Below are 19998 nucleotides of genomic sequence, written 5' to 3'. Positions count from 1 at the left end.
TGTCACGTACTGATCACATGCACGCATGCATTCGTCGTCCCCTACAGTGCGCGCCAACAAAATAGCCTCATCCAAGACCTGTGCATCGTAATGTCAGTTCCAACAGGTACTTCGACGGGTGACGCCACTTACTGTACGTGCGGCTTGGAATCCATGCGACTGCATATGGAAGTAGGCCAAATTCAACAATGCGTGTTGGTGAAGTTCTCTGGTTCATCTATCAGCTTACTCTAACCTTGTCGGTCACATGCACGTACTTATCACATCCTGGTAGAGTATAGTCGAAGAAGGCCTGTAAGTAGTGTTTTGTTTTCACATAGTCGCCGCGTCTCTCGCTTTCGCGCCACATTCGATAGGCGTGCGCTTGCGAGCTGGATGTCCACTCATCGGCTTGTGCAGAACCGACTCCATCACGCCACAATCTGCATCGTTCGACAAGCTGCATCCGCTCATGCTCGAGCATCATTGCGAAACGTAAACATGAGCGGCGAACAAAAAGTCCGAGGTACGAACGGCGATGCAAGGTGAAGTTATTCGTGACGCCTGTTTCTGAATCAAACATGTACATGCAGTCGTTGAGCTCTGCAAAATAAGTCTTTCGTTCTCGCGCCATTCATGTGCTACGCACGTCCATAAAAGAGCTCCATTAGCCCATCTACACTGTCGAACTGATCAAATCTCTCCGTCAAATACGCGTCGAGTGTATGGCTCGTGTGCGGAAATGGCTCGAGAGCTAAACTGAGTCTGCGTTTCATCATGCACAAATTCTGCGGCATTCCATCAAGCTGAGTCGTAAGTACGAATGACTTCGACATACGTTTTCTAGCGAGCGCACCAAGTACAGGAGAATTGTACGACGGGAGCGCTCATGCTCAGGTATATCTTCGAGGCAGAAGAAAGCTACAATCAGCAACAAAGCCACTGTATGGCCCTGAAGGTCATGTTGTCTACCGGCAGTATTTGCCATAACAGCTGAGGCACGCGCAAGCAAATGGTAACTGCGGCTGTGACGTCGGCCGTCGAAGTAGACAACGGTTAAGGAACGATGATGGTGATGTGGAGCTAGCTCAAGCGTGAATCTTCTACGAACGACATTCGTGTAGCGCTACTTCCGGTCAGGGTCATTCCTGCCTTGCTTGGGGTGTTGAGACACGATCTTTTTGCACGTGCGTGATGATCATGGCGACGCCACGCAAACCGCGGAGTAGAATTTTCATAGTTCGCCACGGAGAGACGAACGAAAATGTTGAAGGTATTATACAAGGTCAGCTGGATACGCTGCTGAATGAAGTCGGGTATCAACAAGCATCAAAAACAGGTACCGCCCTGCGTAATGAATCAATCACGCGGGTCATCTCAAGTCCCTTGAAGCGCACGCTTGATACAGCCCAAGAAATCGCCACGCATCATCCTGGTTTGGTTGTGGAGAAGGATGTGCGGCTCATGGAACGATGCTTTGGCGTGCTTCAGGGCCATGTGTACCGGGGGCCAAGAGAAAAGTCCGAACACACTATTGGTATTGAGTCAAGTCAGGCGTACGTTCGAAAATGAACTGACCAACCGGGAACGTCTTAGTTTACGAGATCGTCTTGTATCGTTTTGGAATGAGCTCATCGACGAAGTGCGGAAAAGCCCCTCTGTCGTGGTGCTGGTGAGTCACGGCGGTGCCATTAGCTCGTTGGTCAACCAAATCATTGTTCCCAGTGGTGATGTTGAGTATGGACCAGGGGTTACCCCTTGTCGTTTCTGGAATTGCAGCTTAACGGAAATCCACGTCGTTGAATCAGGGCCTGGTGTCATTGTTCGCTGGGCGGATGTTTCGCACCTGGCCGAAGCAACACACAAGGTTGTGAATGTGGATGAGACAGCTGGATGATACAGCCTCAACTTCTGTTTTATGCGTGCACACGTAGCTTTCTCCAACGTGCTGGACTAACCATGGTTGGTCGGCGCACATACATACTTTACTACTCTTACATACACATAAATTCATATATACACAGGTCTTGCTCTATCTGACGGATCGTCTTTGTCTGTTGAGTAGTGTTTGAAGAGCGCTAAGCCAGCGAATTTCGTCGTCCTCCGTTGGCACGCACAGGACGAACGTACGCTCTGTAGTGACGATTTGGAATGAATATGATGAGACACGATGCTGTACTTCATGGGCATATACATCACGTTGATGCACACCCGGCATAGGGGCACGGCACCGCATTTCAGGGATATTTGATCCAAATCCAAGTCGTCCAAGGGTGCCTGGCGACAGCGAAAGCGTTGGCGAACCCACACTTGGCACATCACATTCCATGGTATCAAGGATACATGTCGTGGGTATACTGCGATGTGCGCGCGTATCCATATGACTGCGTGTATAGTATAAGGCGTCGAGAGTAAGCACAAACCAGCGCTTGCGCCATTGCTTGCGCCGACTACTTTGCTTCAGAGCATAGCCCTGAGCAATTACGCGGCTTCTATCCTCTTCGACAGGAGCCGGAGAGGGAGTAGCCACTCCAGCGGCCGCCTCCCCACCCAAGCCAAAAGCGATGGTGTCATCAGCCTCATTATCATCGTCAGAACTGCTGAGAAGGTGACCGCCCGTCGTTGTCGGAACAGGACGTGCACATTCGCCCGGAGGATGGGGCTGAGGCTGAGACTGCTCGGGATGAGTCGCATGTGTTGCCACATGCGGGTGATTTGTATGCTGGTTATACAAACGATGTCGGTCGTGTGGGTGATAATCGTCTGTATGACCCGCCGAGTCCTTTATCGCAATTCCAGGAGTATGGCTCGCTGCGTCGTACACGGAAGGAGCTGCCACGAGATGCTGCTCTGGAGTATGTCCTTGCACATGATGCAAAGCATTGAGCCAAGCGGATGTGTCGTGTTGGTCTCGTGCACGGAAATACCATGTCCGGTCGGGCGTGACAATGCATATGACAGTTCCAAAGCGCTTCATTTCAAGGGACGCAATCGAATGCATCTGGCTCACATTCAGCACATTAACGAGTCTGTACTCTTTTTCGTTCTTGTACATGGCCATTTGTGAGACACGAAGAACGACCCAGCGCCTCTTCCACATCTTGTGTTTATCTCCGCGCTTCAACAAGAAGCCAGCGTGCACGACTTGCTCATTCAAGAGTTCGGTAGGGATTTCGTGCTTGTATGCCTCATCCTCATCGTCTTCCGCATCCCCTTCGACGTCGATGGAAGTATCAATGACGGGTACATGTTGAATTGGTGGTGCAACCAGAGAGCCTTTGTCCCGCGATGAATCACCACCGCATTCTGTCATGAATGATGATGTTGCGCCGACCCGATTTTCTAGGTTGTGCGACTGACTGAGATTAGCATCAGATCGCGACGGTGTTATCACCATCATGCCGGACAGCTGCGCCGGTAATATATCGGTACACTCGCAACAAAAAAGAAGAGAATATTGTCGTGCAATGCGCTGCTCGCCACACCTTCAAGTCGCGCTACGCCGTTTCTCAGTTCAATGAACCCCCACCCCTCCCTCCCTTTTTCCCCTTGGCCTCCGCATACAGTCTGTCTTTCGACCACCGGTCAGCCCTTTTTCTTATTTGACCATTCGTTTCTTTGCTTCCGGTGTGAACGCTCATTTCCCACAGGCCTGCATGGCATATATCCCAACACATCTCCACACCGCGACCAGCGAGTTTGGCTGACTACTATTTATTAGTCATGAATCAGATCCGCTGACTACACTGCACGTGAACTTACAGGTCCGACCCGGGCGGCGCCAAGTAGCCGTTCTAGTCAGGCAGTGTGTGCGCAATTCGCTCGCTCGAAGTGAGAGTCTGTCGTTCGTGCGGCACTCCGTGTGAATATTTTGGTTCTTTCGCTGTCGCAATCACAGTCTCTTTATTTGTCCTGCATCTGTCATGCTTGGCCGTGCTAGCACATCGATCTCACGCGCAGCTGCACAGCGGGTAGCTTCTCGCAGTATGTTGCCTGCTCAGCGTCGCTATGCGTCTGGCCATGGACCCAGTTACAACGAGCCTTCTGGTACGTGAGCATCTACAATAGCGGCAGTGTGCTGACCCGTATCAGGTTACCTGTTCGGCGAAAAGGTATGATTCAGATCTCTATTCGTGCACTCTTCTGTGTGCATACCTGCGATAGTGATGATTACCAGTTAGACTAACCGATTCAGCCGCCAGCACCTGGTCAAAAGCGTGTGAAGGATGCATGGGAACTCCCATGGTACTGGGGCATGTACGGTGGAGCAGCTCTGTTTGCTGCTGCGATGTACTTCAAACCTGACAACAGGTAAGTTTGGCGTATATGAGCATGACTCATGCAATTTAGTGTGCGGAAATGGGCAGCTCCTGAGGCTGAGAAACGCCTTGACGAGTCTGGCAGTGAATGGCGTTACAAGCCATCGCCCAACTCCGGCTATCCAGACGGGATCCCCAAGTAAGGACGTGTAAATGCGATGGAGCTACTACATGTCCACTCTTGTATTCATCCATTCTATTACTTGCTACTTTGTTCATGGCTGTTATTCCATCTTGTCGCGAATATCTAACTTTGTTCGTAGATTGGTAACCTGCACATATGGTGGGCGTGTGAGTGCCATTCTTCAAGCACTCATTTGGTGCCAACACGTGTGTGTAATCTTAAAAAGATACGTACCTCATTGTGATGTGTGCCGATGTACTCGCGGACGAATGATTCGGCGGCGAGTGCCTTTTGAAGGGTGATCTGTGGTGGCAGGGTCAATGTCACGTACACTGTGAGTGCCGAACCATTGGTCACAACGAGAAGCTCGCTCCATGTGAACGCGGGCATATCTGATGTGTTTACAGCGCAGTGGGCTGCTTGCTCTAATGCATGTTCGATCCTGCGGGTCCATTCATCACCCGCACTGCAGTCGCACAAGCGATCCACAGATTCAACGAGGAGTGCCCAGGCATCTTTGCCGTTATACACTGCACGAATCATGCCCCCAATAGGATCGAGCCATGCATACCCAAGCCATGTAGCTGCAATGGTAACGAGCGACATAGCTGAAGCTAAACTCTCCATGCGTTGATGCAATGCGCTAGCCTCAAGAACTGAGCTACGAGCACTCTGTGCCGCATTCTTCAGCATGCGAAACACAGCCTCCTTCACAAGTATTGAGAGCACGATCGAAATGACGGCGTATATAATCGAGGTAGATTGATGTTGGTGATTATGGTGATGCATGTCATCGTGGTAAATCCTGGTCCATGAAAGTAGTTGTCCGATCCATGCATGCGATGGTATCAGCCATGTCGCGAGGTGGACAAGGGCTTGTGCACCGATGCCTACCGATGTCAAAAGAAGCATCGCACTAGAGAAGAACGAGCCTAGTGGCTCCATTTTTGCATAGCCCAATGGGTATTTGGTTGTAGGCTTCTGCCGTGCCTTGTACAGACACACGAGTGTCAGTATGTCAGTCAACGTGTCAGACAAAGCGTGGCTTGCCTCAGCCAACAACGAGAAGCTCTGCAGCCATGCGGCGGCGGCCCAGTTTACGAGCATCAGACATATATTAATACAAAGTGCATATAGCGCCAAGTGCGTAACTAGTTCGCCATGCTGCATAATTTGCATCCAGCTCATGCTACTGCCGTGTGCATGATGGTGATGGTCCTTAGCATGAAGTGCGTGTTTATGCCCGGTCTTTCGTCGGGTGTCGTATACATTCATGGAGGAACGAGGCTCTTCGTCCCTCCGCATTAAAGTCTGTAGGGCACCGTGCAATGGCAAATTGAACCGCCTAGTGCAAACACCGCGTCAGTTGCGAGTCCACAATTCAGTCGTTCCGCTTGGTACACGTCGCGTACGAAAGTGGAGCCTCCAAGTTTTGACACATGAGAAATGTTGCGCGTGTCTTGGCCAGAAATCGTTGCTCTGGAAAATGATGTGCCAGAGCTTGAGACTGTTGGATGGTATTTCCCTCATTCATTGCTACATGATGCGCGAATAAAGTGCAGATTTAGTGTATTTCACCCATCCATCCAGCGTCTTCTCAATAAAAATTTGGTCCAAGAGCAAGTCACAAGAAAGTTTCACATGGCCCTTTTCGCTAAAACACAGTGAATCGACAACAACACATAAGAAACACAAAACCTTTGAAAACAGGTCAGATCAATGTTATGTATATATAATTATGAAAGAGGATCAACGAGAAAAAAATTCCGTCTTAAAGAAAAAAGAATACGTCATTGTCATGTCGCAAGAGGATTCTGTGCAAATTTGATACCGGGGAATACTCGTGAGATATCAAGCCTAATAATTCAATTGATTTGGATCAACCAGCTGTCCTGCAATACGGACGAAATTAGATTGACTGGGCCGTAATAGTTGGGGTTGTTCTTGCGATTGCGTGGAATCGGGATTCTGGGGGAAGCACCGTGAAGCTTGTTGAGGTGAAAACCCCAAGGTCTTGCAAATGAGTCTGTAACGAGCTCGTACACGCTCCAATAGCTTACCCAAGTCAAATACATCCTCATCATTGTGGCAAATTTCGTTGGCTGCAGCATTGTTTGAATCATTCTGTTGAGGAATTTGGTTCCAAAGTGCTTCTAGCGATGCCAGTTGCTGCCATTGCTTTTTTGCTTTGAGATCAACACTTTCAAGTTCATGGACTTCATGCAGCTTTGTGCTCAACTGACTTTCCAGGATGTGCTTGAACACAGAAATGACACCTTTATAGTAGCCAAGCTCGGTCCATAGTTCAAACCCCTTCTCGCCGCCAAACAACCGTCCCTCAATCAAGCCAACTTGTTGCCCTTGTTCATACCCGCCGCGGTAGCCATCCATATAAGATCTAGACGTTAAAATTCCGATAGCTGCCAACGTACAGCTCTTCTAGATCTGCCATATCATCCAGTCCTGTTGCACCGTAATTGCTGCCCGCGTGGTTGACGAAATTTTCGTCCTTTCTGTGCTTGTTAGAGCTCACCGAGCAGGGATAGATCGTGTCACCAAAGGTATCGTGTTGCTGTCAGAAGACAACTTACTCGTGTTGCTCGCGAGGACTGGCCGCCTCCGTCGACACATGTAGGCCACCCGCACCGGAGTTGGTTTTGTTCATATTGGTGGTGGTTGAGGTCTGACTTGCATCCACCTGAGACGAAGAAGAAGTGGAGGAATCCTTTGGATCACATGACACGACACTTTCTTGAGGATCCTGCTTCAGGGCATGAGAGTTGGGAGACGGGCCTTGGGCTGGTTGAGCAGCATGAGCAGCATAAGCATTGACGCCCGTAGTAGAACTTTGAATAGAACTGTTGGCAGGGCTCACGGACGAACGGCTCGTGGCACTGTGAGGCATGGCAGCCGAGGAAATGGGGTACTGGGTGGGGGGGCTTATCATGTCGGACGACTGAGACATCGTGAAGAGAGGGTTCATTTCATTCTTCGTGCTAAAGCCAGAGGTATCGCCCGACAAAGACAAAGATTGGAGCTGCTCCACCGCTTCATTTGGACTTGGTCCAAGTGCTTGGCTCGGAGAACGTCTGAAATCGAGCGGGCTTGGTAGAGGCTCCGTCCCCGAACGCGTACTCGCATCCATGGCGCCCATGCGAGGATGGGCCAATGATGGGCTCTCACTTCGACTTGCAAGACTCGATGTTCCCGAACTCGCATACGTAGGGATATTCTTGGAAAATGTCTCTAGACGTGCGACCATTTCATTGATAGGTGCAGTAGTAGCCACATGCGAAGGTGCATCATGATGCAAGGATCCGAGCATGCTGTTGGATGCCTGATAATCCAATGGATCGCTCCACGCTACACTGTTCGTACGTGGATCGCCAATCAGGACTTCTTGTGGAGTCGTAAACGAGGGCGGCATCACATTCCGAGACTGCGATGAAACAAGGATGGGTGCAGACAAAGGCGCTTCCGTGAGCATGGAATGCGTGTCACGCAGGGCTGTAGATCGGTTCGGCTGTGAAGGATGCGTGTGTTTATTCACAACATACGAAGCACTGCGTTTCGTGTGTAGGTTTTTCTTCGCGAGCTCGGCTTTGAGAATACAGCCACGTTCCGAATCGATACGAAATCCATTCAGTACGTCACGCGCCTGTAGCGCTTCTTCGCGACAGCTGAACTTAGCAAAACCAATAATTTGTTTGCTTTTGGGCGATGGCTGTGGGTCTGATGCATCACGCCCTGCCCCTTCTTTTTCGGCGCCCAATCCAGTGGGACCGCTGACGCGCTTGTCAGCGGCGCGACGAGCCTCAACTTCGTCAGGTTTTAGTTGCTGCACGGCGTTTGTATTGGGGTATTTGAGCATAGAAGCTTCAAATCCCTTGGCAAACAAGAACATGTTGGAGAATTCACGATCAGTTATATCTTCAGGAAAACCAGCAAGAAAAAGTGTGGAAATTTCTTGAGGAGGGCGCTCGTTCGCAAGCACGTCTTTGCGAGTGGGAATAGCATACGACGAAGCCATAGGAACAGACGGGCGTAGGGCCACGGAGGGGGCCACCTCCATACTACTATTGGGTGGCGGCGGCATCGCGCGATAGTGCTGTGTCCAAGCAGAGGGCACGCTTGATGAACTGCGCGCATACACACTTGTTTCATTCATAGTTTCAGGCATGCGTCCAGGCATATGCGACCAACCACCCCATTCCCATTGAGCAGGAGGCGCATTGATCGTCGGTGATGATCTTGGACCACTTGACTTGCCATATGGATCGACATTCAGAGCCAAGTCATTGTTCTGTAACCGTGAGGTAATTTTCAGGGGACCATTATTGAGTGCAGGATTGTAGATCAATTGCGGCTCGTTTGACACGACTGGGTACGTATTTGATCGATTCGCATGCATCCATGAGGAGGAGCTCCATGCAGGCGGAGTCGTTGTACTACCTGACGGGATCGTGGCAGGTTTGACGACTGAATTATTGTCTCTGTCGAAAAGCGACGCGGAGGCGTGAGCATCAGGGGTATCCATGGTAGGGAACGTTTCAGGCGGTGAACATAGGGGTTGTGCATAAGCTGAGTGTGTGTGAGAAAAACTAGTACTCATGCTCTGACAAACGAAACTGCACTAAAAAGGTGTCCAAGACCCTAAGCTCCAGACCAAACCAAAGAAAAGAAAAAAAAACCACAAAAGAAAACCAAGCTAAAAACCGTACAGGTATGAAGGAGCGGGTAAGCAGACTCCTAACAAAAAGTAAGCTGCAGCCACCGAGTTGTACGTTCAGCGCGCACAATTTCTGCGGCTTTATGTACAGTGTGAGAAGAAATGATCAACCTGATCGGGATGAGTGCGTAGGGAAATAGTGATGGGACAACAATAAGGAGTAGGATGGAAGGCTAGGTGGAATTGTTCGGCCGTAACTACTATGGCGCGTAAGGGATGTGGCGTAGGTCCTCCACTTATCGCGTCAAGCCTAGCTGAGAAAGGTACATACTACTCCTTGATCTCAAGGTCACGTCCACGTGAATGACTGTTTTAGGCGGGCTATCAAATGGGGGCGCCGCACCTGAGACACATTTTCGTCCCAGGCTGTGTAATCAAGCAAAACACGGTAGGGCCGTGATTAGGGTGAAACCGGACTAAACGCCCTATCTCAAAAGGGACACAGCTTCAGGTTGGTGGAATTTGAACTTGAACTTGAGAAAAAAATTACAAATACAACCAACCGGGACGATTTCGAATTGCCAATATGACGTACTCAGGTCCCATCTATATCTAAGCCTGCGACAACAAACTAACATCGATGAAGAAAAAAAAAAAAACAGATAAAGCCTCAAAACAGTAAACAAGAGGGCAGAGATCGGGGCAGATCGGTCAGCAATCACGTCCACGGTCAAAGGGAGTTCTGTAAGCGTGGAGGGAAGGGGAGCATATGCGTACGTACGTTTACAACACCGCGGACTTGCTGCGGTCCATTGGTCTGGTGGATTGAACGATGCTGAGATGCCCCTGATATATATACGTAAAACACAACACAGTAGCCTGCACATATGCAAGCAACAGTCGATTTCGCCATAGATGCACAGCTAAAAACATTTTGCATCGCTTTCATACTGATGTGCACCTCATGAAATGCGTCAGGCGATGTATTTGAAGCATGGTTGTCATTTGCTTGAGTATGTACCTGGGGATGCTCAAGCTGGAACCAACACGCACTACCTTCCACGTGTTGGTCCGATAGGGACAACTTTAAAGTGCCTTGCTGGTTTGCTGACAGAGACACGTATGAGGACAGTGTGCGCATTAGTTCACTCATTGCATGCATTTCCGACAACGGCGGCATGACAATATACACCTGATGTGTAAGCAAGCGTCGTAAGAAGCGAGTCGGTCATCAAGGATGGAGCTACCACGTACATCAGGTGTGGGACACATTGGCTCAACGATAAGGGCCAATTCTGACGCTCGGAGAATACGCACGACCAGTTCTTGGACGACGTCCAGACGCGTACCGTTCTGACTGGTCATCGCTATGCTCCAGCTGAGCAATGGTTCGCGGTCGCGCTTCCCCAACCGCAGCATCACTTCTAGGGCTCCTACTGCCGAACGGAGCACACGCGCAAGGCTTTCCGCCGATACTTCGACGGTGATTTCGTTGTTGTTGTGAGATTCGATTTTGTAGTTCGTAAATACGGTATTCACATCGAGCGTCGTCCAAACTTGCACACCGTCACGACCAGCAGGCGACATCATACGAAGTGTGTTGGGCGAAAATTGCAGATAACATGGTGACCCTACGCCTGAGGCTGTCTGGGCAAGCCTCGTCAGCAATGATACGTTCACCACACTTCCACGCAAGCGCATCGTCCATTCACATGCAGTAAGAGCTTTACTGCACCAGAGTGTGCAATTGACCAGGAACAAGTGTTGGTTATGCCACGTGCATCCAGCGGCCTACAAGTTCTAAAAGCCCAGGTGGAGAACAGCCAAATCTTGCGGTGCGGTTCTCGCAGGGCGCCCTACTGATTGGTGAAGTCGAATGTTGATGCCCGCGTTGCCCAGGGTCTGTGGGCACGACGCGTAGCTCCGGCCGAATCTTGAAACTTCGCACGTGTGACGTCGCCATGGGATACGCAGCATGCACGGATATCTTTTTCGACGACCATGTCGGGTTGGGGCAGTTGGCTGTATGTTGTTGACAAGGAAGAGATTCAGACAGAATGATGTTGGAGCTGACATGAAATCAGGACCGGATCTTCAAGTGCATCTGCAGAGAATGGAGGATCGCAGAATGCAAGGGACGTAACGAAGACGAATTTTTTCCCTGTTACGGATCGGTATGAACAGGACCAACTGTTCGGCGAATTGGCACCAACAGATCTCAACTGGACATGTCCATCAGGCTTGTCGACTGAGACGTCCACTTGGTATATCCAATTGGAAGATGGCGGTTTTGTGTTGAATCAGATCATCTACTCGCCAGTCGGTCTGTTTCAGCCGCAGGTGCAAATGACGTTCCGGTACTACCACCCCAAAACGGGTGAGAATGTGTGGAAGTCCAAGAATGTAGACGGGTTTCAGGTGCTTCCGAACAACAAAAGCTCGTGCAAGTCCAACAGCTTTAACGTAAACTTTAAGGGCCAGCCAGATGGCTCACAGGTGTACGACGTATCGGCAAAGCTCGATGATCAGGTGCAGGTCATCTACTCGATGACTCGGCCTTCGCAGGCGAAAGGTTGGAAGCTTGGTCAAGATGAGAGGGCCGGGTTCAGCTACTTTGGCGAGAACGAAAGCGTGCCTGAAGGGTATGTTGTGCATCGATTCTGGCCGTTTGCCACCACGTCGGGCTTGATCATCATCAATGGTCGTGCCATCGAAGCCACGGGTCAGGGCATGTTTGTCCAGGCGATTCAGGGTATGCGACCGAACTTGGTGGCGTCTCGCTGGAACTTTGGCAATTTCCAAAGTAAGGAGATGGGCGGTACGAGCGCTATTATGATGGAGTTTACGACAACGTCTGATTACGGCAAAGCAGGCACCGAGGCAGGAGCAACGCGAAAGCCGCAGACAGTCACGATTGGCTCGATTGTGTGTGGCGGTCAGCTTGTGGCTGTTGTCGGTGCCACAAGGCTCGCTGTGCGCGGCTCGGAGCAAGAGCCGTCGTCCTCGCACACTCCTGCCACCCACATTCAGCACGAGGCTTGCGCCAAGGATGAACTGACGGGATACTCTGTGCCACAAAAGATGACGTTCGTGCTAGATGGCCCTGCCCTCGTTGGTGTTGATCGGCCTTCTGCAGATGTTAGAGTGCACGCAACGATGGACGTCAACCTGGGCGCGCCAACGGCGATGCAGGGTCTGATTGAAAAGGTCGATGTGCTAGCTGAAATTCCCTTCATGGTGCGCAAGATTGTGAACTATGTGGCTGGAACGAAGCCATACATTTACCAAACACTCAATGCGACGCAACTGAAGCTGGAGATTCCAGAGGCAGTGAAGAATGCCATTGGAGCTAGCAGTACATCCTTGGAGCTACAGGGCTCGCTCTTTGAAGAGCACACATTCATTAGTGAGTGAATGGAACACTTTGCAACGCAATCCGCATAGCAGGTAGTCAGAAGCCGGCGAAGACACTCTCTTTGGATCACGCAGCTGAGGTAGGCCAGAACCAAGGGGTTCATGAGCGACCCACGGTGCTTTGGAACCATTCACTCTTGGCAACATAATCTAGAAGCTCTTTACGTTCGTTTCATTCAACACGATCTACTTCGTAAAGAAGCGCGCCACCTTGCCGAGAATATGCAGGAGGACGACACTAAGGACAAAGGCAACCGAGAGGACGAGCACAATGACTGGGTCCACGTTCAGACCCTTGTTGTCTTCGGTGTTGAGACGCAGCATGGTATTCGTGCTGCCGCCAGCGCCGGCCTCACGAGCGCTGTGTGGCTTATTGGCAGCTTGGACGGCCGCTTTGCGGCTACATATCGTGTCAGTCAAATACTTATAGGCAACGAATAGAGACATACCGCATGACGCTCGAGTTGCGGCTGGCAAGCGCAGCAAGCTGTGCCTGAGTGAGCGGCGTGTGTGTGCCCTGCTTCTTCTCAGACTGCGACGTGTGAGCAAGACTGCTTAGTGCGCGAACAGAGCGCAAGGACACACGCACAACTTTACGCGCATGCATGTGCACATCTGTGCGTGCTTGAGAGTAGGACGTACCATGTTGCTAAGTCGGCGGCAAAGTTGGCAGCGACGAGGGAGGAAAAGGCCCGGCTGACCCAATCTCTGTCGTCGAAAGATGGAGGGGGCGACGGTAATGCCACGTGGGCCCTATTTGTCCAGGAGGGCCTCTGAACGTCACATGCACCCATGGACGGAAACTACGATGAAATTTGAGAAGCTCAAGGTCCGGCCCAAGAAGCTTGCGAGTAAGGCGCCCTGTGCAGCGGAGTTTGCATCTGTCCTAGCATGCTGGGCCAGTACACAGGATCTACGCTCGCAGTCTGAGTGTGTGGGTGTCACGAAAACTCTGCGCGAATGCATGGCCACAGCGGTACGTTGACGTTTTGTCGTGTGTGTTGGAGCTTATACATTCAGCACCAAGGGCCTCGTAAACAAGCCAAGCCGACCATTAATTACCATCTTGCACGTTTCTCCAAGCATGTATAAGTGCTTGTCTGTTTATACCTGTTGTGCGGATGTGCACCGACGGCTGTAACGGAGCGGCCGCGGTCAGGCTCGGATTCACCGTCGCCGCATGGTGCTGGAATGAATCACGGCTCGTTCCAAATATGGCAGGGTCCGCATTGTGTGACGTAGGGGGTTCATGCGAGGAAGACAGCTCTGAGTTGCTGCCAGGCAAAGTTCGGCGGCCAATAAGCCGGCCGTGTGTCCGCGCGTACACACACATGCACCATCAAGATGGCGTATTCTGTTACCTGACGTGCATGCATTGCTTTTCATGCACCGATCGGATTCATACCATGTCAATGATACGGACTGTATGCAGCTCTCGTAGCCTACGTGATAAGGAAGCGCGCCCACACTTGGGTGTGTGGGTTGAACTGGACTGGGATGGGGGTGGGATGGGGGTTCTTACGTGCAGCTGGCACGAATGAGTCTGCCATGTTCGCTCGCCACATCTCTCTATATACAGAGACCGCATCTGATGTGTGACTTCGTAGCGCTTGACTCCACTGGAATTCGCATATGATGCAAAATGGCTTTCGAGTAGCTGTGGCCGACTCTGATGAGCTGCTACTCGCTGCGTATGAGCTGCGAATCAACGTGTTCCAAGATGAGCAAGGCTACGAACGTGATATTGATTCGTGCGTGATTCAGCATGAACGTGGGAGACGCTAACTTGGTGCAGGCTCGACCGTACGGCGGTGCCGATGGTCTTGATCCGTGCATGTGATGAAAAAGTTGTTGGCGTGCTGCGTATTCTGTCGTGGCCCGTGCCAACGAGTCATGCGACGTACGACACCGCAGAGAGTCTGACATCGGTCGACATTCCTGGGCGTGGACGCTCCCATGCAGACATGCAAGCGGCGTTTATGCAGCACCAGACGACGTCAGTGCAGGATGATACGTGCTGGTATTCGGGAGCCAAGCTTGGGCGTATCGCCGTAAGCAAGGACTCACGCGGACAAGGATGTGGTCGTTTGCTTGTGGAAGGCGCTCAGGCTTGGGTGGTTCAAGCTGTCCGGCAGCATGCCTCTGTCCCGGCGGAGGTGCATCGGCTGGGTATCGTTTTCCAGCTGAGCTCGCAGATCGAAGTGCAGCCGTTCTACGAGTCTTTGGGCTTCCAAGTACAGGGAGATTCGTACATGGAAGAAGGACACCCGCACATTTGGTGCAAGAAGAGTGTGCTGACCGACGTGTAGCATAGAAGGGAGGACAGTGGCATCAGGTCTTTTAGCCTAGGCGTTCCCAGACTTGGTGCACCGCAGGTACGGCAATACGGCTGCCAAGTAGTCAATGTGTCGTTCGAGGGAAAGAAAAGGGTATCTATGAACAGCGCCCCAGCTTGTGCCGGGCCTGTTCTACAAGAGCTGTGAGATGCGCTGCAGGATTGGCCGCTTGGAGACCTATCAGTGCCTGTTCGCCATGAGGCGATTGGGCAAAGTGCAGGAGGACGCCGTGCAAAACACGCCGACTCAAGTCGCTGGGACGCGACCGGATCAAAGCCCGAAGCACGGCAGACCAGCTAGCAGAGGCAGGCGGCGTCGAAGGCAGGATGACGTACAGATTCGTAGGCGCATTGACCAAGGCAGAGAGAGAGCCTTGCGCGTACAACAGCGCATCGGCAATCAGCACACCACGGCGGAATAGGACATGGTTCGTCCCATCCTTGAGAAGAGTGCGCACAAGCAAGAGGTAGGTGTCGTTCGTTGGTGTCATAGACCAGTCCATCATCAGCTGCCATAGCACCAGCGCCAAGCGCGTTGCATGCAGGGGCATCTCGTGTTGTTCATCAGGCCACATGACAGGAGCGCGTTGGAACGTCGAGGGCAGCGGATACTCCATCAGCATCGTTTCGACGAAGCGCTCGTTCTGAAGCAGGCCCTCCGTCATGATTTCCATCGTGACGGGCGTCGGAGCCAGCTTGACATTGGTGCACATGGTGTGCATCAGCTGCAGGGCTACAGGCAGGCGTGGCTGGTGCAAGTCGCCTTTCGTATGCAAGCAAGCCTTGATCATGGCGGTGAACGTGATCGAGTTCGGCTGCACATGCATCGACTGCATGATCTGCATCACCTGGTCAACAGCCTGTTCGGCTGCCGCGGGCTGTGTGGCGACGCGAAGCAGGGTGTCCAGCACGGTCGTGAATGTAATGACATCAGGCCGGAGTCCCAAGGGCAGGATCTGCCGCAGCGTCGCGGCCATAGCCGGCAGGTTCTTTTGCCGCGCCTGTGCACGGAGCACGACGTTGATGGTCGTGATGGTCGGTGCTGGTACGCCATTCCGGCCCATCGAGCGCAGGAGAGCGTAGGCCTCTTCGGTGCGCCGCGACACGCACAAGCCATGCAACACGGCATTGTATGTCTCGATGGGGATCCTCAGTTCCTGCCGCGCCTGCTTCGCCTGCAGCTCGTTGTGCAGAGTCATGGCCATGTCGACTTGCCGCGCACGAAACAGCGCTGACATCATCGTCGTGTAGCACACGAGGTCAGGCCCATCTGGAGGCGCACGCAAACCCTTCGCTCGGTGTGATAACGGCATGCGCTCAACAGGCAAGTGTCCTTGAAGCACATGCCACGTTGCTTGCACGGATGCCATATCGCCACAGCGCGAAAATCCATCCAGCACAGCGTTCCAAACAGCGACAGGGGGCCATTCTGCACCGGTCGCTGCCACGAGCGGCTGTACAGCGGCGAGATCCTCCCATACCTGCGCAGCTAGGTCGCGTCGATCAGCAGCGAGGAATCCGCTCAGGCACACCACCCAGGCACTGTCTGTCCAAGCTGGCAGCAGGCGCCGCTCACGTTCCTGCGGCGCGAGCTGCTCTTGCGCGAGCCAAGCCGCCGGCGATGTGGGCTGCAAGACCCCAGCACGCATGGCCGTCTGATACAGGCGCCACGCACTCGGCACATCGCCACGCGCCAATAGACTGCCCAACAAGCGTGCTATGCGATTCGGACCAGCATGGCCACCGGATCCATCCAAAAGGCCTCGTGCTAGCTCGGCATGCGACACCCAGTCAAGAGCTCGTTCACACACGTCCGCAGGCAGTTTGAAGGCGGCATTCCCACGCAGCCAGGGAAGTTTGGTGAACTGGCGCTGGCTGTGCGCGAGATCGAAGAACAGTTCGGTATGTGTGCCAACATCGAACGACTGCATCGTATGCACCAGGCCATGCAGATCCTGTTCCGTCGCATATGCGAGGATCAGCACCTCGATCATATCGCGCACTGGCTCGCGCCTTTGCCCAGCATCGAGAAGGTGAGGTTCTTGCATCGATTCTGTCTGTGCACGAGCGCGACGTCGCGCAGCTACGTACGCGTGGAACAGCTGGATCGCACCGACCGGATTCCCACACAGCATCTCGACCTTCATCCAGCCCTGCACACCGAGCATGTCCATCCGCTCAGCAGCGTTCATGCCCCCACGCAAGGGCACCGATTCTTCCACGCCTCCTGCCGGCAACTTTCGTGCGAAAATGTCGATAAATTCGCCCGTACAAGAGCCAAGAGATCTGCATAGTCATGGCGCCGGAGTTGATCCAAAGCCTGTTGCGCTCGAAGGCTGGTCCATGCCTCCCAGACCTGATCCAGATCACGCGCCGTGAGACCAGAGCGCAGTGAGCGAACATCTTTGATTACATTCCCTGCTCCCTCTGACGACAGCATGCGCCGCCATAGTACGGGCGCACGGAACGCCTCCACGGCATTCCGTCGCAACATACGAAGCTCTTCAAGTCCACGCGTTCACCAAACTTGAGTAGCAGCGGAAGGCCACAACGTGCAGTCCACAGAGAATGCAGCTTTCCACACACCGTCAACGAAGGGGGAATCTCCGATGCGAATCCACACACACACACACAGACGATTACTTACGACACGCGTCGTCCTCCAGGATAAGGCTTCCCCCACCCCCACCCTTTTTCCTCCCTCACCCATGTCTTGGGTTCGCACGGCGGCTGCTGAGCCAGCAGGCCACACCCTCTTTCTATCTCGGCCGACACTGAATCCACACACTATCCGTCCACACACACACACTCACACAGACAAAACGCACACGCACACACGCGTCCACTTCCACCTATCACAATCGCTCATACGCACGCCACTGTCTGCGCGTCATTGTTCCCCACGACTTGGACACTGTGTCTTGTGGGATTGCTGTCGGGCGTCGCAGAATTCCACGAAAAAAGTAGTAACAGCCAGAGCAGCAGCCACAGCAGTAGTAGTAAGTGAGCGGGTGCGTACGTGCGTACGTGTGTGTGTGTGTGTGTGCTATAGCACAAATATGACGCAACGAGATGCAGATCCGCTCTTGGAAGAAGGAGCTGACGATGACCATGTATTCATGTTGGATGATGACGCGCAGTATGTGATGCCCCAGCCTCGGCGCTACTTGTATGCGCCTATATCGTACGAGCAAGCCATGAGGCCACAGCGCTCTAAATGGGATCTCATGTATTGGTATGAGCTAGCGAGGGAGCATCGTCATATTCTAGACATGTTCCGCCCATCCGACCGAGTCAAGGCAGCAGTCAGCCGCGTGTATGCAACGCTGTGTGTCTTATGGCCTCAAAACCGCATGCACCAGACGATTCTGATCGTGTTTTCCTTGTGGATCTTACTGAGTTACGCCAACTGGGCCGTCAGCGAGGCGTTGCCTAAATCCAAGAAAGAAGACCTCATGGTGTACTGGGACTTTGGATCGCGTCTTCAGCATGACCTCGAAAACATCACACTGGAACCACGTCCCGGGCACGGTACCATAGCGCAACGGGCCGACTGGCGCTTCCTGCGGTGCTACTCGACGCATCGTCCACTACGCTTTGTTGATGCCGTCGCGTGCCAAAAGCATTGGAACTTTACCATGGCGGCATTCCCCGCGAATGACTCACTGCAATCCACAGACCACTCCTACATCTACGTGAACCCTGTACTGAAAGAAGCCCTGGACTGGTACCCGACAAAGCGTGCCGATGAGGACGCGGACTTCCAGGCACGTCCATCCGCCAAGGCGCCGGCCAATGTGTACATTGTGTCACATGCGACACCTGAAGCTGATCCATTGCAGAATCACATCTTCGTGGACGTCATTGCCACATACGACAAACAAGCATGGCCGCTGTTCGCCCATGCATTTGTTGCGAAAATGTCTCACGGATTGTTTTCAGAAGGGCTTGAAATCGTCACTGACGAGCGTCCTGTCGCGGACTACTCAAGCCCTGGCCATGATCCCTTGCGCTTCGACATCCTAGTCTCGGTGCCTGCGGGGCATCCCATCTCGGGTCTCTCGATCGACATGAACGAGGGCGACGTCCATGTGTTGACACAGTATGCATTCGAGGAGGCGAAGCGGATCAGGCGCCTGGCCAATGGCCAGCAGCGAAGTGTCTTTTCCTGGTTGTACTTCCAAAAAGACGACGACGTGGTCCTCTCGCCCGCCGAGTTCGCACAGATGCAACAGCTCGCGGCGCACGAACACTTTTTCGGCCATCTGAACATGTATACGCGATATGGCGGCATGTATTTGGCAGGCTATCTTCGTGCGAGCTCAGAAATCATCGCACGTGCGGTGCATGGTGTCGTCCAAAGTGCATCGAACCTCTTGGCCAATGACATTTATTTGTGGACAGAGAAGGGCGACGTCACTCTCTTGCCCAATGCCACCGTGTATGCGAATTCACTCCTTCATATGGCATCTCACACTGGCTCCATTGTCTCGCATAATCAAACAGAAGTCTTTGGCACCAAAACCACCGTCAAGACGCACGATGGCTCCATCGAGGGCCCTGCGCTCTGGCATGCGAACTTCTCCCTTGCGATGCAGTCAGAAAATGGCCCCATTGATGCTGCGGTCTCTGTCGAAAAGCCGCAGCTTATGTACGTGCCTTACGACGACTTTTTGCGTACAGAACAAGGCCGTCGTGTCGAGACCCAGTTCCACACTCATTCCGGCGCCGTGTCAGTCAACTATGTGGCGCATACGCCAGGTGTGCCGCTCAAATCGAGTGTGTCAAGCGACGAAGGCGACGTCCATGTTCGCCTCCATTCCAACTTTGAAGGACCCTGGCGTGTGCAGGGCACACACATCGCTATGTCCGCGCCCAACATGCCGGCTGGCCGGCATTTCGAGACTTTGACATCCCACCAAGACGAGGCTCCTGAGTGGCTTACCGGCCGCGTGCTGTATGATGCAGATGCTCGTGGTCCCTCGCCTCCTACTGATGAAAAGACGCCCGTCCATCTAGAACCAGGAAAGACGCCTCTGGACTATGGCGCTGACTCTTTGGTCCAGTCTGATGGTGCCCGAGCGTCCTTGTCGTTTGTATAGCGTCTTTGATGTGTATGTATGTGTATATGTATGTGCGTGTGTGTATAAAACAACCA

At 52.7% G+C, this 19998-nt stretch overlaps 12 protein-coding genes across 12 annotated transcripts; 5 read left to right on the top strand and 7 right to left on the bottom strand.

Annotated features, from left to right (window-relative positions):
- Positions 1-2011: 2011 nt before the first annotated feature.
- On the bottom strand, positions 2012-3376 carry MGL_1893 (uncharacterized protein; the record flags this gene model as incomplete). Its single annotated transcript, XM_001730842.1, has 1 exon — positions 2012-3376. One exon carries the CDS (start codon positions 3374-3376, stop codon positions 2012-2014), a length of 1365 nt encoding a protein of 454 aa, XP_001730894.1.
- Positions 3377-4267: 891 nt separating this feature from the next.
- MGL_1892 (uncharacterized protein) lies at positions 4268-4441 on the top strand (the record flags this gene model as incomplete). The annotated part of the gene is made up of 2 exons (XM_001730841.1): positions 4268-4290; positions 4330-4441. 2 exons carry the CDS (start codon positions 4268-4270, stop codon positions 4439-4441), a joined length of 135 nt encoding a protein of 44 aa, XP_001730893.1.
- A 170-nt stretch (positions 4442-4611) lies between these two features.
- Positions 4612-5529, bottom strand: MGL_1891 (uncharacterized protein; the record flags this gene model as incomplete). Its single annotated transcript, XM_001730840.1, has 1 exon — positions 4612-5529. The coding sequence occupies one exon, from the start codon at positions 5527-5529 to the stop codon at positions 4612-4614; it is 918 nt and encodes a 305-aa protein (XP_001730892.1).
- Positions 5530-6287: 758 nt separating this feature from the next.
- On the bottom strand, positions 6288-6874 carry MGL_1890 (uncharacterized protein; the record flags this gene model as incomplete). The annotated part of the gene is made up of 3 exons (XM_001730839.1): positions 6288-6340; positions 6483-6820; positions 6855-6874. 3 exons carry the CDS (start codon positions 6872-6874, stop codon positions 6288-6290), a joined length of 411 nt encoding a protein of 136 aa, XP_001730891.1.
- A 135-nt stretch (positions 6875-7009) lies between these two features.
- Positions 7010-8959, bottom strand: MGL_1889 (uncharacterized protein; the record flags this gene model as incomplete). Its single annotated transcript, XM_001730838.1, has 1 exon — positions 7010-8959. The coding sequence occupies one exon, from the start codon at positions 8957-8959 to the stop codon at positions 7010-7012; it is 1950 nt and encodes a 649-aa protein (XP_001730890.1).
- Positions 8960-9576: 617 nt separating this feature from the next.
- On the bottom strand, positions 9577-10678 carry MGL_1888 (uncharacterized protein; the record flags this gene model as incomplete). The annotated part of the gene is made up of 3 exons (XM_001730837.1): positions 9577-9624; positions 9873-10283; positions 10346-10678. The coding sequence occupies 3 exons, from the start codon at positions 10676-10678 to the stop codon at positions 9577-9579; spliced, it is 792 nt and encodes a 263-aa protein (XP_001730889.1).
- A 759-nt stretch (positions 10679-11437) lies between these two features.
- On the top strand, positions 11438-12505 carry MGL_1887 (uncharacterized protein; the record flags this gene model as incomplete). Its single annotated transcript, XM_001730836.1, has 1 exon — positions 11438-12505. One exon carries the CDS (start codon positions 11438-11440, stop codon positions 12503-12505), a length of 1068 nt encoding a protein of 355 aa, XP_001730888.1.
- A 186-nt stretch (positions 12506-12691) lies between these two features.
- MGL_1886 (uncharacterized protein) lies at positions 12692-13112 on the bottom strand (the record flags this gene model as incomplete). Its single annotated transcript, XM_001730835.1, has 2 exons — positions 12692-12905; positions 12955-13112. The coding sequence occupies 2 exons, from the start codon at positions 13110-13112 to the stop codon at positions 12692-12694; spliced, it is 372 nt and encodes a 123-aa protein (XP_001730887.1).
- A 201-nt stretch (positions 13113-13313) lies between these two features.
- On the top strand, positions 13314-13597 carry MGL_1885 (uncharacterized protein; the record flags this gene model as incomplete). The annotated part of the gene is made up of 2 exons (XM_001730834.1): positions 13314-13481; positions 13526-13597. 2 exons carry the CDS (start codon positions 13314-13316, stop codon positions 13595-13597), a joined length of 240 nt encoding a protein of 79 aa, XP_001730886.1.
- A 543-nt stretch (positions 13598-14140) lies between these two features.
- Positions 14141-14814, top strand: MGL_1884 (uncharacterized protein; the record flags this gene model as incomplete). Its single annotated transcript, XM_001730833.1, has 2 exons — positions 14141-14256; positions 14301-14814. The coding sequence occupies 2 exons, from the start codon at positions 14141-14143 to the stop codon at positions 14812-14814; spliced, it is 630 nt and encodes a 209-aa protein (XP_001730885.1).
- A 124-nt stretch (positions 14815-14938) lies between these two features.
- MGL_1883 (uncharacterized protein) lies at positions 14939-17032 on the bottom strand (the record flags this gene model as incomplete). The annotated part of the gene is made up of 1 exon (XM_001730832.1): positions 14939-17032. One exon carries the CDS (start codon positions 17030-17032, stop codon positions 14939-14941), a length of 2094 nt encoding a protein of 697 aa, XP_001730884.1.
- Positions 17033-17899: 867 nt separating this feature from the next.
- Positions 17900-19942, top strand: MGL_1882 (uncharacterized protein; the record flags this gene model as incomplete). The annotated part of the gene is made up of 1 exon (XM_001730831.1): positions 17900-19942. One exon carries the CDS (start codon positions 17900-17902, stop codon positions 19940-19942), a length of 2043 nt encoding a protein of 680 aa, XP_001730883.1.
- Positions 19943-19998: the final 56 nt, after the last annotated feature.

Source organism: Malassezia globosa (genome assembly GCF_000181695.2).
Source record: "Malassezia globosa CBS 7966 chromosome Unknown mgl_sf_4.1, whole genome shotgun sequence".
Classification (NCBI taxonomy): Eukaryota; Fungi; Basidiomycota; class Malasseziomycetes; order Malasseziales; family Malasseziaceae; genus Malassezia; species Malassezia globosa.
This window is presented reverse-complemented; position numbering and strand designations above follow the sequence as displayed.